The following is an 18,456-nucleotide window of genomic DNA, read 5'->3' on the forward strand; positions in this document are numbered from 1 at the left end:
TAGGATTTCCATATGTTTATTTCACCATACGTCATTTAAAATTTACAACCAGTGATGGGCTAGCTAAACGTCCATGGTGTGTGTGTGTGTGTGTGTGTGTGTGTGTAATGGGCAAATGAGCACTATTATCTGTTTTGAGTTTATCACTATCAACACATATATCTGTTTTTATTAACAGATATTTAAAGATGTTTAACATGGCTCTTTCAATTTGTACAGATAAAGACAATATTTTCTTGATCTCATATTTTAGAAGTCCAAATCCATCCGTTTCTAAAAGCAGTGTTAAAGTCTTTTGGCCATTCTGGTTTTTGTACAGATTGTATTCAAACAGACTAGAACTTTCACCACAAAACAGTTGAATGAAAGATAAAATAATGACTAGATTAAGATGTCCCTTATAAAGGACACTGTACCACATGACAGTCTCAAAGAGACAGCACAAGTAAAATCAAATGGAGTTTCTGAAATTAGTATTTCCAACTCTTATGTGCTAAGTCCAGTATTTTTGCAGGGCAGAAGTCAGAGAACTAAATGGCTTTCTTCTAGCAGTCTGACTTTATGGTCTGCAGAAAGATAATGTATGTTCTAAATCTGTGTGCCTTCTACCTCAATACTTAGTAAAACTAACAACAAAAGAGATAAATATTCACTCTTGAAGCTGTGACAAAAGTGTTTAGAAAGTCATATCCCTTCCCCCCCCCCCCACTTTCCCTCAAAAAAGAAAAAAAGAAAAAGGTCTGGTGTTTTGTTTGTTTTTGTTTTAGTTTTCTGATTGGGCAACACATTTGGTAGAAAGGAGCCATGCTTAAGGTCCTGTCAAGGTTTTTATACACACTGATTAAAAATTGTTAAAACAAAATTGGGTTCTCCCGAGCATATGCGTGCTTTGTCATGTGTTTTATAAACAATCGTTTCTTCTCAGGACAGCCCTCTTCCCACCGCACCAAACGGGATTTGATGGAGGGACAAGAAAACTGGGAATGTTGCCGGAAGTGTCACGTATGTTGGCTCAGAATGACACTATAGGGAGCATACCGAATAGGCCCACATTTAATCATTGGAGGCTTTTCATAGCTTTTTACAAAAATCTTAAATACAGGTAAACATGTAAACACTGTGCTCTCAGAGAGCAAGTACACAGGCATGTCACATGGTATCCCTTCTGGGAAGACAGATTCAAGTGAAACATCACCAATCAGTTTCAGAACCAACCGCTAGAAGTACTTGCTGGCTCAGGAGCAAACACCACCTTGCACATCTCCGAGTTCTCTTGGTGGAGAGGGAATTCAGATCCTGCTATGAGGCTTTCTTTTCTTCTCCGAGAGACGTAACCTCTGCCTGTGGACAGTCTTTCATACTTGGTCTCAAATTGCCTGCATGACGACAGCAACAATAACAAAATTATACACATATTCAAGTTACCCCACACTCTTCAGAGGCAAATTATTGAGTGTAGACTTGAAGCTTCTGTTTCAAAGCAATCTGAGAAAGGATGGGAGTGCCAAAGACTACCAGTTTCCGTTCCCATGAATGGGGTGATTTTTTTCTTCCCATGTCTTTCTATACCAATAGACAAACTGTAGATTCCTGGAATATAGGAGCCCTGCCACACATTTTTCTAGAATGAAGGTCCAAATTCTTCTCAGCTTTCTGGAGATGCCGTTAAGCTCTGCAGACCTTGCTATGTCTCCCACCCATCATTCCAGGAGCCCCACCTTGGGAGCTAGTCCAACTGGATTTAGGCTGAGAATGCTGACAGGCATAACATTCCTTGAGCTCTGGGCCAAGTGGAATGTGGAACCAAACCAGTTAGCTGTGAGCCTGAGTTGGTGGTCACTGCATTTCAACCACAGGAAGGTTGATTTTTTTTTTAATTCATTAATGGAGATTTATTCTAAAAATAAGTTAGTGTGGGTTAACAATAGCTTAACATTCTGATTATAATCTACTATCTTTTATCTGTAAAAATGCAACCCACTCATCTTTGTACTTACATCATTTATGTATTCCTTATATGGGTCATGAAATTTCAGTAAAATAAAGAAGGTGCTCAACTCTGGCCTGCTTATTGAAGGAGATGATAGAAGATGTGGCTTGCTGTTTTAAACATACAAAGTGCCTTCATGGTTAATAACGTGTGTCAGGGTGACCTCTACAACTAACAGAGGAGTCAGCGCTAACTAGACCCAAAGCATTCTACTTCCATGTGGCAGTACTGTTACAAATGACCATTAGAAGAGTCAAAGGACACAGTATAAATGAGATGCTATAGGGTAGAAGAGGTGCTAGGAAACTTACATGAACAATCATATATTTAGTATTTGAGACACTAAGAATTCTACTGAAAGCATTTTTTTTTTTTTTTATTCAAAATCCCAAACTCTCAAGCTTGAGCCAAAACTTAAACAAGGTCAAGTTGCTATGGTACAATTCCCTAAAACTTATGAATTAATTTGGGCTCTTAACCCATGCTAAATAATTGCCAGCTGTTTTGTTTTGCACTTTCTGTCCAGGAAACAGTTGTGAAGTTAACTGACAGTAAATACACATCCACTATTTTTGCTGAAACTACGTGGCAACTCTTATGGTGAATCAAATCCCTTTGTTACCTTGATAAATTATTTCTGGACTAGAATACGATATTATCTCCAGAATCAAATGAACTGGTCCTTATAGTTTCTTGGTATCCTGGAAGCTGACTTTTTTTTTTTTTAAAGCTTTATCAATTATTCTCTTATTATGTAAAGGAAATTTATGTTTCACTGTATTTTTATCATTTACTTGTAATTTCTGAAACTAAACGCTCAAAACTGGCTGTTAAGTTCCTGGCCAAATGGGGACTGCCCGAGAACATTCCACGAGCGCTGCCTCTTACCTAAGTGGAGCTCCGTCCTTGTCCATCTGCATGCAAACTAAGAACGGGTACTGAGAAAACTGCACCGTGGAGATAAATTCCAGGCCTGTTTCTGTTTCTGTGCTGATCTCCAGGCCAGCTTTCACAAAAGAGGAGTCTACAGTGATGCTGCCAGTTATTGCCAGAGCCACCCTAAAGATTTAGGTAAAACAAACAAACAAACACCATTAATATCACATTTAACTGATTTGGACCAACAGCTATAATTTCATAGGGTCTGAACTCACTAACGTGTGACCTAAATGTGGTCAGAGTTCTGCTGGTAATCAGGGCCTGGCTAGTTTCAGGGATTAGGCAGTGAAGTTCTGCCCCTCCCCTGAGCCCTCCCACAGACTTCAGTTCTAGATCTGGGGATGAAGTGTCTATCAGGTACTACTGTTTGCTATGGGCATACCAAGGGCCAGGGTAAAAACATGCTTGGAATGTGATTCTCTCAGGAAGTCAGAAACACCTGAGCTAGCTTAAAACAAAGTCTAAACTCACAAAGACAGTTGACATTCGTAACAATGCTCTTGGTAACTATCTCTCTGCGGGCTTCTGTGTAGCTATTTCAATTCCATTTGTTTACTGTCTCCAAAGGGTCTCTATATCTATGGTTGCCAAGATATTTGAAAAAAATATTGTGTCACAAAAAACGATTCCTAGAGTGGGGCACGTACAGGCGTGCCCTAGGAAGGACAAATGTGGTGGGTGCTCCAGTAATCGCTTTGAGAACTGAGTAGGCAGATTGGGTTGACTGGGGAACATGGCTTGGATGATGATGAAGAAGCAGAAGGCTTACCTCTAGGATCACTCTAATTTAATTGTAGACTTTAAATGAAATTGTGGAAATTACTCCACAATTTAATCTGAGTTTATGCTCCTGCTATTTCGATAGAAGGATACTATCAAGGTTTGCTGTGCAAATTAAAGTCCCTGCTGCTGTTGTTGTCAGTGTAAAAGTAGGTCAGAGGTGGTATCATTTAAATCCCTGAATCCCTTATCATACCTTCTAATATCTTACACTCAACAGAGGCTTAAGAGATATTTTTTAAATGAACAAATGAAAAATTGAAAATAGATTGGCTACAATGTGGATACTGGTAAATTCTTAGGGATACTGTGTCCTTCTTAAAAATCCAGATAATTTTTGGTGTTGCTGCTGTTGGTTTGTTTCTGCAAAGAATTCAATTCAGTCAAATTTGGGGAAACTTCTATCTAGAAAATACTTCAGAAAAAGGAGAAAGAAGACCAATTCACTGGGAAGCCCTAAATTATACCGCTGATCCCTCTGATGGCCCATTCTATTTCTCATTCTTCGGTTCCTTTTAGTAGCACTGGGTCACCTTTCACATTAAATGTGCTGCCTTTTGATTTTTCTCAATTCCTTTAGCCATAGTTTAACATAAGTCAAAAATTTAATTTTATCACTCCTATCTCACTTCTGCCCCACCATATTCATGTATATCAAAAAGGGGGGAGCCGGGGTGGCTCAGTAGGTTAAGTGTTCGACTCTAGGTTTCAGCTTGTGCCACGATCTTGCAGTTTCATGAGTTCAAGCCCTGCGCTGGGCTCTGTGTTGGCAGTGTGGAGCCTGCTTGGGATTCTCTGTCTCCCTCTCTCTCTCTGCCTCTCCCCCGACTTGTGCTGTCTCTATCTCTCTCAAAATAAATAAACTTAAAAATAGAAATAAATATCAAAAAAGGTAAAAATCAATTGCACTTCCATATTCTTTACTTTGATTTTACAACAAACAGAATCATTCTTTTGATTATCACACTGGTTCAGTTTATCATCTTTTACTCAAAATACAATACTTTCATTTGATTTGACACCTATATTAGAAAAACAAAAGGAGCTGAGGACATTTTGTTTAGAAAAATGAACGCTAATGAAAAACTTAAGGACTCCTACCATTTAAGACATAGATTCTGCACACAAGTGATCATCTTTTTAATTTTTCTCCACTGAAGACAGCAAAGGAGGGAACATTTAAAATCCCAACAAGAGGGATAAACTAAAATGTTTGCTTCAAGACAGTATTTCCTGAGAGCATTGTCAACTACTAACGTGGAATACTAAGAGAAAATGAACTTCCCATCCATGGGGCATGCTGTATGTGGACGTCTTTAAAAGTGTGACCATTGTTGGCTGAGTTGATTAGATAACTAACCGGCTCATAAGAAGCTATGGAAAGAATGAGTTCCCATGGTTTCTTCCTGCTCTATGCTTTAGTCATTACAAATAGAAAATACAGATTTTTGAAAAATCAGAGAGCTAAACAATTCCAAAAGCATATCTCTGCAGTTCATTGCATAGAATATTATACATATGCTTACCGAGTTTTCACTCGGGTTTTAGACTCACGATACCACAGGCTAAACTCCATTGCACCTGAAATGTCAATAGCTAGGCCACCCTGGACATCCATATTGGCCTTTAGTCCAGATTGCAACTGAAGCTCCTAGAAGCAAAAATATATCATCATCATCATCGTTGTCATCATCATAAGCAAATTTAGTCTACCCCTTTCCAAAGGCATGTTCAACCTCCTGCTATACATAATACCATTTGGGTTATGCTAATGTTGGAGTCTTTCTCTAGGCTTGGAAACACATTATTCTAATCTTGATCACTAGAAGCAGACTGTTGATTTGCTCAAGTATTTAGTCTATTAAAATACTAGAGAAGTGCAGTGCCAATTCAGATGAGTGATGTTTTTCAATCATTGCCTCACTTTGGGAAAGGCAAAGGTTCTCAAAGTGTGCTCCCCTTAGGAACAACATCTGGGAACTTGTTAGAAATGCAAGTGCCATACCTACTGAATTAGAAACTCTGAGGATGGGGCCAAGCAATGTGGGTTTTAATAAGCTCTCGTGATTCTGACGCACATAAATTTGAGAACTACCAGAATGGGGAAAATGAAAGCATCGTCACCCGAAATCCAGCTGTGGCTTTGGGGTGGGGGTAAGAAGTTGGGCTGGATGATCTCTTGTGGTCCTTCAGCACCTCTCTAGCTATGTGCTGTGTCAAATATAGGCAGCTGCAGCATCATGCTGGCAAAGTAAGTGCAGAATAAAAACTGCTGGTGCAATATACAAGTTCCAGGAATTGCCTAGATAAAGTTGGGAAAGGAAGGCAAGGCAATCTAACTAAGCCTTAACACCTTGTTGTTTGACATTTGAAATGACATCAAATTAACAAACAAGTCCAACATGAACTTAAGAGCATATTCCAGAGGGACACTTCTCATTTACAAACGTAGTCCATCCTAAGTAATTTTGCAGTTGTCTGAAGCCCACTGTTTTGTGTTGTTTGTCAACATTTAAGTCTTGCATTTTCTGAGTACATTAATGAGGTGATATTGGCTTAAAAGTTCTTCAGCTGGATTGCAATCAGATTGACTGGAGACAGTGTTGGAAATGATAATGGCTCTGGAAAAAAAGGCTCCATATCCTTAATTTTGATATCCCTCCAAAGATCTTAGATTCATGGTAACTGCTAGCATGACTAACTTCCTTATGTAACTGTCCTACTCAGACCAAAGAAGCCATGCTTTCACCAACTATAAATGCCGTGATTTCGCTTTCTAGAAAGGATCATATTGATCTCCTTGAATTCTTCCCCCCTTTCCGAAAAACATGGCAAGAAATCTCAGTCAAAGGCCTTCATTTAAAACCAGGTATATCAAAAAAGTCTCACTGTGGCATGAAGCTACTTTCAGTCTAAAACACACTTGGATGAAAGCATGAGATTCTTGACACAGAGCTCAGGACACATTAGGAGAGCCCTAAGAATACTTAACAGCTACATTTAGTCTAGAATAAAATGTGGTTGTAGTATGATACGAGGTTGTCTCATATATCATAACTAATATGAAGGAACACAAATTATCCTAGGAAAGCCAGGAAATTATGCCCAAATTTTAACCTATGCCTATGAACTACAGAATATCAGATATCAGAGTTCTGTAGTTGCACAGTGGTTGTGATTATTCCCAAATGAATCCTACTGTGTGCCCTATCTTAAAAGTATTTCCTTGGATCTTTTGATCTCTTCCCAATTTGAAAGCTATAATCTTGTTAGTCCACTCAATCAAAAAAAGGTCTTTGATGTGGACTTTAGCTTTCCCACTGGCCATACATTAAGTAGATATCAAAGCACACCAAGTGCCATGGAAAAGAACATTTCACAGCTTTTAGACGATGTGCCTTTTATGGGGAGAGAGCATTTCCATTGTGGTCTGGGTTTTAGGGAGTACCCTGGCTTTCTTGGAAGATTCAATTTCTCTCATGCAAAGGGATCATGGAAGAACTCTTATTTGTAGTCACAGAGGAATTTTCCTGAGCCCCTGTGGAAGGACAGAGCACTAACCCCTGTAGAAGAGCAAACCACTCTCTCTTTGGGAAAGGGACTGAACCACATAGTGCAGTGGTTCTAATTTTTGAGGGTATAAAATAAGAGAAACTAACAGTTTTGAGCACCTACTGTGTCCCCAAGGGTCTACATTTGGTATCTCACTTAATTCCCATACTGATCTTCCATGGTAGGCATTATATCTTGAAGATTAAAAAGGAGGTTCAGGCTTGGTGGCACATGTGGAGACAGAATAAAACCCAGACTGTCTCTAGGGCGGATTCTTTTCTATTACCACACATGGTTATCACAAAATCATCTCTCTTTTGTCTCCTGGTGTGCAAGAAAGCATCTTCTGAGAAATATTGTGATAAAAGATCATAGGTTTATGTCCTTATTTGACCCAGGATGCATATTTATTTAAATTATTGTCTATGAACTATAGGAACAAGATACTAAAGCTTTGCATTTGTAGCTAGTGTGACTCCTTTGATCTTGCACCTTTGGCCCCAAAGGTGTTTCTTACAGTTCAAACGCTAATATTTTGACAACATGTACCATTGCATCCATTCAGGAAAATATGGTCTTTGCTGGCTAAAGAGGATCTCTCTATTAAGCTGACTTTATCAGACAGCCTTCTCTGAAGAGTAATCCAATTAGACGAAAAGAGAGAGCAAGAGTAAGCACAGAGTAATTCCATCTGCCCTGGTGGCTGTGACAGGCTATCCACTGCCAAAATTTCCTTCAATGTCAGCACTTGACCTAGAGTGGTATGTGCCTCTGAAGCTGGGATGGCATTACTGGAGTGCTCTGCAGAGCCAGGGAGCCTCAAAGAGCCTATTTGTATGGTTACCCTTGATCTGCCAAATACTCCAATCTGAAATTCAGACATTGGGTTACGTTTAATAGCTACAGGATGATCTTGCCTTAGAATACGCCTTAGGTGCCCTCTCTTAATGAACAGAAGAACTTTAAAAGATAATCTAGACCAGGAGTTGGCAAACTATGGCCTGCAGGCAAATCTGGCCCACTTGCTGTTTTTGTAAATAAAATTTTATTGGAGCATATTCACTTGTTAATATATTGCTGATGGCTGTTTCCACTCTAGTGGCAGAGTTAGGTAGTTGCAACAGAGACCATATGTCCCACAAAGCCTAAAATATTTGCTTTCTGCCTCTTACATAAACTGTCTGCTGAGCCTGATCTAGATTACTGTTTTTATCAGGTTTCACACCCCAATTCTGACCATCAGACTGTTGAAAGGTAGTTGAATACACACAGATGGTGTTGAACCATAATTATTCCTGTGTCTTAAAATGTGGACCACTTACTCAGCACTCTTACGCCTTCTTCATAGATTCATTAAGAATTCATCTCGCCAGAATCAATACTACAATGGGTATGCGCAATGTAAAATTGTGATATAATTTGAGACTTGTTTTTTCATATGTGACCTTGAGGATTAAGGGATATGACAGATCCTGTGTCCTTCTCTTCATTTGTTCGGAGTGACAATGCACCCATTGAAAAACTACATTTACCGGTTTTCCTTGAAGCTAGAGATAGCCATATGACACAGTTTTGATTAACAACAAAAAGAGCCTTGGTTATTTTCTCCATTAATTTCTTTGTTTCTGTCAGCATCAGTATTGTCTTTTTTTTCTTTCAGTTTTATTGAGATATATGTGGCATTATTATACTCATATTATATTGACTATATCCTCTTTTGCCTCAACAGTGAGATGTCTTCATGGGCTAATGAAGTTGAGAGAAAACCCTGCTTACCTGTAACAAAGGGGAAAAGGATGAAGGGCGAGCGGCAATACCACTAGGGTGGATGCTTAGAATGTGAATTCCTAGATGGGTGCAAATTTGTCTTGTGTTCTCCAAGCTTTGAGCACATTTAAAATGTGCCTAGAACACCCTAGGGATTCAATAAATATTTGCAGAATGAATGGATTACCTGGGAATGATCTATCAACAGAATAAGTCCCTTCACCACACTGATAGGGTCACCAGATGCCGACAACATTTTGGACATCAAATCACTGTATCCGTTGAAAAAAGTGACAGGTCTGAGCTGAACATCAAAGAGGATGGCTGACATGCCTGCGTAGGAGTCGAGGTTCTCCTCCCCCTCGTCGGGAGTGGCCGCAATCAAGGCCTCCAGGCCTTGGGCTTCGATGACTACCTAGGGGAAATGCAGATCACATTCATGACGTAAGCTCCTTGCCTATTCCTTAAGTGACGGTGAGGCTCCTGGGCTATTGCTAGAACTTTCCAAAACCTGAGGTATCTGCAGCAGCTAGGCAAACAAAAACAAAACAAAACAAAACAAACAAAACAAACCACACCTCTGTGCCTGAACATAAGGTGAATTCATTTTCTTCCTTTAGTTCCCACACCCATTGATCCATTTTGTAGAGGCAAAAACTAAAAACAAAAAATTCAAATGGCAGAGGCAGAACTCAAACCCCTTCTGTGTGACTGCCAATGCCATGAACTTTCCTTTTTGTGGTGTCATCCTTGAGACTCTTAATCCCTCCAGGACTGTCATACATAATGGATCAGCTGTCTGGCAGAGCCCCAAGAAGGAGATGGAGAAATGCTGGGACAATTGCCTTGAGGCTATTGCTACAAGAGGATATGGAACACTCCAAGGCATGACTCACACCCTTCCTATCAAACTTTTCTCTCTAGCTGAAAGAAAAGATGATGGAGGCTCACATCAAGATCTCCACCATGCATAGGAATCTTACATATTCTCTGTCCTCTGTACCAGCCCCATACCCAGTGGGTGCTTGGCATTTCAGAATGCATATCAGAAAACAGATGGCAATTCCTCAGGATAGAGGTATTCTGACTAGCGTCCTACCAAAGGGTGTATAATATAATATTGATAAGAACTCAAGTTTGTGTAGGACTGGACCATTTTTAAAACTTAAATGAGCTTATTTAGAAGGCTATAATTTGATACGCATAAAAAGAAGTATATTTCATAATTAGGAAGACTTTATAGATTATAACCAAATTTTGTGTAAGACTAAAGAGATGGAATTCAGTCAGTCATCACATGCCTACACTTTATTCTTTTCTCTCCTAATGGTACTGAAAAATATAGATGGGCTCTTTAGAGAGTCAAAGTTCTTATGGGGAATCAATCTGTTCATAGACACAACCAGAGAAGGGAAGAGAAGGGAGGCGCCTGGGTGGCTCAGGTCATGATCTCACAGCTAGTGAGTCCAAGCCCCGTGTCGGGCTTTGCGCTGACAGCTCAGAGCCTGTGGCCTGCTTCAGATTCTGTCTCCCTCTCTCTCTCTCTCTCTCTCTCTCTCTCTGCCCCTCCCCCACTTGTGCTCTGTGTCTCTCTCTCTCTCCCAAAAATAAATAAACAGTAAAAAAAATTAAGAAACAACCAGAGAAGGAAAATATATTCCAGAGTTAGATGAGTGGGGCTTTAACGAATATATCTATGAATAAAAATAAAATATTTTTTAAACATATCTGAAAAATATTAGCACAGTTTCAACTTTGTGAATATGTTTGCCTTTGAAATGACGAAGGGATGTTTAACGAGTCTAGTAAATCAAATTACTTAGGTTTCAAGTTCATGCTTGAAACTTTCTCTGGCATTATAAACCATATAGCTTCCTGCAAATGATGGAATTGTGAGCAACTTAAAACAGAAGCCACCATTAACTTACGCATTTTGTAGTGTTACCATCAGTATGTTTTTTATTTTACTTCAGACTAATTTCTTATATATTTATGAAGCAAAATTAATGGAAAATGAGTTACCTGGCTACTGTGAAGATGAGCCTTCCCAATGTACTGAAAGATGTTCAGGTTACTTCTCCTTAGAATGCCAGAACCAGAGTAAAGAATGTCAAGGCTGTAAGTAGATGCTGAATGGGGAGTACCTAATGACAAAACAAAACAAAACAACTCTTGTAGTTTAGTAACAGTTCCCACGATACCAACTTGCGGAAGGGCAGAGAGGGAGAACCCCTTTCTGGGTTACGTACGTTCTATGTAGCCAGTGTAGGCAGAAGAGGATCCACTCTTGGAGAAGCGGTCATAATTATGAGCAACCATTTCCTTCAGAACTCTACGGACCATTTTGCTGCAACACGTAAAAGGAAAAAGCACATTCATTGTAATGGCTGTTTCCCAAGTCAGATTTGGGAAAAAAAACAAATCCTCAGTGGAAAAAAGAGGGGCCAAATTTTCCCCATGCTGCTCCAAGACTGGGGAGGTGCCAGCTGGAGGGCCAGCATCAGGGTTAGGGCTTTCCCCTTCATTCCTCAGATATTTGAAATTTGGTTTGGTATCAAAATGAAAGCAAGACGAGGATGCCCAGCTATGAATGGCTTAAACTACCTGATGGACACACCTCAGGAGTGGAAAACACATATTCCAAGAATCATTATGGTTGTATTATTAAATAGTATATACTTGCAAGGAAAGCTGTACCAGACAGGGGATGGTGGAGCAGTTGCCCAATATTTCTTTAAATATTTTCCTACACTCTCTAATGATACCAGTGGCTGATGACATATCACAGTTAATTTCCAGGAATTTTTTCTATTTCTGTAGTTTTCAATTAAAGAGACATCTCAGTAAAACCCATTTTTAAATGATCATCTCCTCTAAAGTAAGTCTTAAACCTTGCCCTATGCCTCTATCTTGTCTACTATCTAAGGACTGTTGAGATCTTTCCAATCTTGACTACTTAACACTAATCATATCAGGAATAATAAAATTATGACACCACCACAAAAAATATCAAAATAATCCACTCAAGAAATTAGGATCTGGACCTGAGGTAGAAACTTATTGAGAGGTGGAAATGGTGACCCTATAGGTGCCCCCCACCACCCAATATCACTAGGTGATAAGATTTAGCCTGGAGAAGGGCTGAGGACACCATGATATCTGTTTTGTAATATTCAAAGGGCCTGGGGGTGGATGAAATGATTAGACCTGCTCTGCTTTGCTCCAAGGATTGGGGCAAATAGGGCCAATGGGAAGCTTTCAGTTACACAAAGAAGTCCTAGTGACACTGTGAATAATGACACAAGTTCCCTCAGGGGAGGTGAGCCCCCTGCCACTGGCCAGGTGCAAGCAAAGACTGGATTTCCCTGCTAGGAGACTAGACCCGCACATTGGAGAGAAGCCAAGCAAAGTGGCCTGTGATGTCCTTTCCAACTAGAACCATTCCGGTCGTGAGAATCTGAACCTCAGTGTTTCCAATGGTCTCCTCGCCTTTCCCTGCTGCTCTCTACCCCACAGCCTCCTCTTTTACCATCCCCTGCATCACTAGGTTCACAAGACAAGGACAGAAAACCCACTCAGGATCTCCTTCTCAGAGTCTCATAAAAATAAACAAAGAAATAGAAGTCAAATCCATTCTACTAGGAACACATGGTTGTAGATAGACTGCTTCTTCCTCCCTCACTCATCTGCTCCTTCTTCTTCCTTATCTGTCCCTGCTCTTTTCTCCTGTCTACTCACTCCTCTCACACCTTTTTTCTTTTACTGCCTTATTTTTTTTTCCTTTCTCTTTATCCATTTTCCAACACCCACTCCCCCCCATACCTGTTTTCCTTTTCAACTTAAAATACTCAAATTTGATCTTTCCTGGGGGTACTGCCGTGCAAATAACTCAGGGGAAATGGAAATTTCTTTTTCAGCCCTCTCATTTCAGTAAGGAAGTGCAGAGAGCCCTGGGGAACTCCCACTTTGAAGGGAGACATCAGTGAATGAGAGGAAGAGACCCAGGAACTGGAAGGAAGATGAATCCAGTAAGAGTTACTGAGCCTGAGGAAGTCTGCTGATCCCACTCTTCATACCTTGAAGAGTCCCCAAACATGAGCCATGTTTAAGGTATTTAACTTAAATGGCAAATTCATTTGATCTGTGATAGATGAGGTTTCAATGTTAGGTCACTAACGTTTGGAAAGTTAACATGGAAGACCATTTGGTGAGAATTTACATCGCTTTGTTATGCTGTTTATAAAAATAATCCTATTAAAGATGTAGTTGGGTTGTAAAACATTATAAACATTTGGCAATATATATTTACAGACCGAACAGGAGACCCAGAGTAACAATCATACACCGGGTTTCAAATCATAGTGCCAGAGTGAAGTTGTTTTATTTGGCCCGCTAAATAGTTCTCATGGGAAATTTGGCAAACTTTGGTTTTATGCAACATAAACTAGCATAATGACCACACCATTATTATCAGCCACATGTGTACCACACCAATATACAAATAAGCTTGAATAAATAAAATAAGCTTGCTTAAATAAACGGAGAGACAGGTCCACTCTATCATACCTTGCAGGCATTTCAAAACGTAGGATGTCTTGAACAAGAGTGAGCATGTATTTATTCATTTCTTTGGGAAGCTCCCCAATAGAGAGAAGAATGTTTTTTACTTCCATGTAGGATGGATTGTTATTTAAAATGATAGCAGCTGCAGTAGTGCGCACAGTCTTTTCATGAACTTTACGATTCTGGTGGTATATCCTGTTCAAAGTCTTCTTGACCTGTTCAAAGATGTTCAAACTTAGTGCACATCTAGATTTTTTAAATTGATATTGTAGCAGGAACAGTTAGTGCTCTTAAAACATATGTGTGTTCTTACATTTCCCAAGGTTCTTTGCAGTCAGGTTGGGGCCGTAATTGTAGCTAATGGACTATGAAGAGAACGGCCATGGGAAACTTCTAGACTGAGACAGTTAAGAGCTGCTGTGCCTTCTCCCTCTGTTTTTATTACTACTTTAGTAGGCTTAGAGCCACATTTTCCTTACCTACACTAGGCATAGCATGAATGAGAAATAAACTTTTGATAAGCTGAGATTTTGTAGCTCGTTTGTTATTGCAGCTTATCATGGTGTTACCCAACTAATATTGACTTTTAAAGACTACTGTCACATAGCAATAAATCTCTGGGGAGCAATGGCTATATTAGCTGATATTTCCTTACAATGGAGTCTCTCAGGATCTTCCCTTTATCTTTTTTTAAAATTAATAAAACTTTCATTTTTTAGAGCAATTTTCGGTTCACAGCAAAACTGAGCTGAGAGTTCCTATATACCCCTTGCTTCCAGGCTCCTCCCTGCCCAGCACATACAAGCTCACCTCTATCAACATCCTGCATCCTACATTTGATAAAACCCATACTGCCACATCGTTGTCACCCGGAGTCCACAGGCTACATTAGGGACTTTTTTTTTTTTAATAAAATATTCACACCAAAGAAAACTTGCCAAAATAATGGCATTCTGTGGCAACGAATAATTTCATTGGTTACTAGCATTATGTGGTATGGAGTGAGGTGGGGGTGCTCTGTACTAGCCATTTCTGAACAGTTCTTTCAATTCCCACTTCCCTCTGCTTTTTTTTTTCCCCCTAAATCTTGGCCTTGTTCTCAGGTATATAGGAGTTAAATGACTCACCTGAGCAAAACAACTGGGAAGGAACAGCCAGAATTTATTTGTGGGTCTGTCTGTCTCAAACACTTGTGGCCCTAGCCATCATGCTCTGCAGTCTACCGACTTTGACACAAAAGCAGTGGGAGGGTTCTCAGCTGCAAACCGGAAATATCATTCTCAGCAGACAGCTTATCTTGAGGCTTATAGACTTTTCCGCTCTTAGAAAAGTTTAAGTTAGATGGCTTCCTGAAAATGTAGCTATAGGAACCACCGCAGTAATCCTTAAGCCAGGATATTTCAGTGTTGAAAATTTAACAGCATCTTAAAACTTATGGAAGTAAAGATATTTCTGGAAAGAGTTTGTTTCTTAAAATAAGAGAATGTGCTTCAATATTTATGCTTCAGGATACGGGACATTATCTATTCAAAATGTGAGGCTGCTTCAAAATAGCCTTAAATTCAATTTAAGAGTTATTTCTAAACAGGAAAGAGAGATCCTCAGTTTGGAAAAAAAAAATAGGATGACTTCAGAGAACTTTGCGTTTGACTCAAGTTTAGGCATGCTTCTTTTCTTTTGTTTATGTTACAAATATTCTTTTACCTCATCAGTTATGAAAGAGACATCGTATCTCTGGAGAGCGGTGGTAGCGAGGTGGCTGACGGGCCCTTCTCCAGCCTCTGCAAACTTCAGAAGGAGTGGGATGCCTTCCGGCAGCAGAGCATTCTTCAGAGCCAATAGGTACATCATGGTGTCCTCTTTTTTCTCTGCTCTTTCAAGTCCTCCTAGGATTAATTTCTTGGCTTCTACCACTGCCTAAAAAAATCACATACTACCTCAAACATACATACGACCACAAATTACACAAGGCTTGGACAACACTGGCTTCACTCTTGGACCTAAGAGAACAACCTAAAGTTTTATTTATTTTTTTTAATTTTTATTTTATTTTTTATGTTTATCTGAGAGAGAGAGACAGAGAAAGAGAGAGACAGACAGAGCATGAGCAGGGGAGGCACAGAGAGAGGAAGGGAGACACAGAATCTGAACCAGGTGCCAAGCTCTGAGCTGTCAGCACAGAGCCCAATGTGGGGCTTGAACCCACAAACTGTGAGCTCATGACCTGAGCTGAAGTCAGATGCCCAACCGAATGAGCCACCCAGGCGCTCCAAAAACAGCCTAAAGTTTTAGAAAGTTTTGCACTAGTTGCCTGACTGAGACACACAATAAAAATGAATAAGTATACTTTATAAAGGTGTTCTGTTTTTTAAGAAATGCAAAAATTAACATATTCGTAAGAAGCAATTTATACAACTAATAATAGGTATATAGGGCACCTGGGTGGTTCAGTCAGTTAAGCATTCGACTCTTGATTTCAGCTCAGGTCATGATCTCATGGCTTGTGGAATTGAGCCTGGCATCAGGCTCTATGCTGACAGCACAGAGCCTGCTTGGGATTCTCTCTTTCTCCCTCTGCCCCTTACTTGTGTGCACATGCGCACTTGCTGTCTCTCAAAGTAAATAAGTAAACACTAAAAAAAAATAGGTATATTTACTTTTGAACACATTCTGAATGTATAAAGTCATTTTTAAAATTCCTTTGTGATCGATTATTCATAAAACTATCCACTCATTGAATTTCTAAAGCAACAATTAAATGGCACCTAAGTGATGCCACATACTTCTTAAGTAATAATTTGGTGAAAATACTTAGAACTTGACCATAAGGTCTTGTTCTCAATGTTTAAAAAGGGCTTGTTTCCACTTGAATCAAAATTTGATTAATGCTGTCATACAGTTCAAAAAATATTTCAAAAAAAATGTCTTCTATATGGCAGATACTTTGCTAGGTACTTTTCACATATGTTCTTTAATCAAAAAGGCCCCTTTTCCTGGCCTAGGGGAAAAAATGATTGAGTATAAGTTAGTAAGTCAATGGAAAAGCAAAGTAAAAATAGGGACACCTAGATTCTGGTTTTTGTGACTATCTATGTTTTAGGGGTTTCAGTTTCATCTTTAAAGAGTCCTAAAATCTAATCCATCTGTAAGATTTGGAAATTATGAAATTAAGCTAGAGGGACGTGCGCGCGCGCGCGTACACACACACACACACACACACACACACCAGAGGAGAGACAGAGAGAGAGGGATAGGAGTGGGGGAAGATATAAAAGGTCTCTAAATGGAAGGAAAGTCACTAAATTTCACAGGTAATAAGAGAAATGCCATTTCTCAACTATCAGATTGATTAAAAGATTCAAAAGTTTGATAAGACGCTTTCCTATTGAGGCTATGGGGAAATAGGCGTTCTCGTGCATTACTGGTGGACGCATAAAATGATACAATTCCTAAGGAAGGTAACTGGCAAAAGCTAACATATCTGCATTTTGTTCCAGCAACCCTAGCCCTGAGGCTATGTCTCCAAAAACGAGAAAAAAATGTGCCCACGATTATTCATCTCTGCATTATTTGTCACGGCAAAATGGTCGAAACTACCTACTGACCACAGGCGGGAGATGCTGAGGACACTGGTATGCCGACACATGCAGTTCTAAGCGCTGCTAAAAGGAACAAGGAAGATCCCTGAGAACAGTATGGGATGACTTCCCGGGTATGTTGTTAGGAGGACAAAATAGGACACAAAAGAGTGTATATTTTGTGAAAGAAAAAATAAGTAAAAATGTGTGTGTACATTTGCTTAGGAAGCACAGGAAGGAGAAACCAAAAACTGACACTGGTTACGTGGAGGAGGCTGGTGAGAATGGGTGGAAGGGGTAAGAAAGGGAACAGGACCCCTTTGAGAATGCTTTTAAAATGCAGTTTTGACTTTTGAACCATGTCAATATTTCACATATTCAAGAAATACAACTCAATCAGCAAGGATGGAAGATTGCTAAAAGTGAATTCAAACAGCAGGGAATGTATATGTGTATCAAACTGCTAACATAACTAAACAAAAAAGAATAACAGAGACTTCTGAATATGGACCCCTGGCTGTCTATCTTTTTTTTTTTTTTTTTTTTTTTTTTTTTTACATTTATTTATTTTTGAGAGACACAGAGAGAAAGAGAGACAGAGAGCATGAGCAGGGGCGGGGCAGACAGAGAGGGAGACACAGAATCCAAAGCAGGCTCCAGACTCCGAGCTATCAGCACAGGGCCCGACAAGGGGCTCGAACCCATAAACCATGAGATCATGACCTGCCAAAGTTGGACGCTTAACCAACTGAGCCACCCAGGTGCCCCATCTGGCTGTCTATCTTTAGTATATTCCAAAACAAAAGAGCTGTGATGAAGTCTTAACCTTTATTTAGTCTGATTTTTCTAGCAATATCGGTGTAGCAATTCACAAACTATTTTGTGTGTGTCTTAGGCCTGAGCAAATGAATCAACAGGTTGATGTTCTAAGCGCCGATGTTCTAAGCGCTATAGTGAGAACCAAGGTTCTCACTATAGGAGAAGGAAGATAAATTTATGGCATGGAAGGAGAAAAAGAAGCTTGTTATACTGGCCCGGAATTAAAGACAGCAGTATGCACTCACCATATGATAAATATAAATATAAATATACGTATTTTGTCCATCTTAAGGGCCAAGATGCAATAGCACTCAAGTAATTAGATAGAAGTAAAGCATTTAGGGGTAAAATGCCAGGTATCTGCAACTCAATCTCAAATGGTTCAATATAAGTACAAATAAAATGAAATAAAACAGAATGACATAATGGAAATATGCAAGATGTTGAAAATTGGCAAATCTAGATGAA

General features: G+C 39.6%; 1 protein-coding gene across 2 annotated transcripts in view; it reads right to left on the reverse strand.

The window, feature by feature from the left end:
• The window catches only part of LOC122478227 (microsomal triglyceride transfer protein), a 59,689-nt gene continuing 41,233 nt past the window's right edge, over positions 1-18,456 (reverse strand). For both annotated transcript variants that reach the window (XM_043571760.1, XM_043571771.1), the window contains exons 11-18: positions 15,296-15,508; positions 13,595-13,806; positions 11,278-11,375; positions 11,051-11,172; positions 9,216-9,443; positions 5,236-5,360; positions 2,879-3,049; positions 1-1,376 (exon numbers count right to left, since the gene is read on the reverse strand). In XM_043571760.1, the coding sequence (XP_043427695.1) occupies positions 1,205-1,376; positions 2,879-3,049; positions 5,236-5,360; positions 9,216-9,443; positions 11,051-11,172; positions 11,278-11,375; positions 13,595-13,806; positions 15,296-15,508 (1,341 nt within the window). In that variant the 3' untranslated portion in view covers positions 1-1,204. The remainder of the gene's footprint in view (positions 1,377-2,878; positions 3,050-5,235; positions 5,361-9,215; positions 9,444-11,050; positions 11,173-11,277; positions 11,376-13,594; positions 13,807-15,295; positions 15,509-18,456) is intronic.

This window comes from Prionailurus bengalensis, chromosome B1, assembly GCF_016509475.1.
Source record: "Prionailurus bengalensis isolate Pbe53 chromosome B1, Fcat_Pben_1.1_paternal_pri, whole genome shotgun sequence".
Lineage (NCBI taxonomy): Eukaryota > Metazoa > Chordata > Mammalia > Carnivora > Felidae > Prionailurus > Prionailurus bengalensis.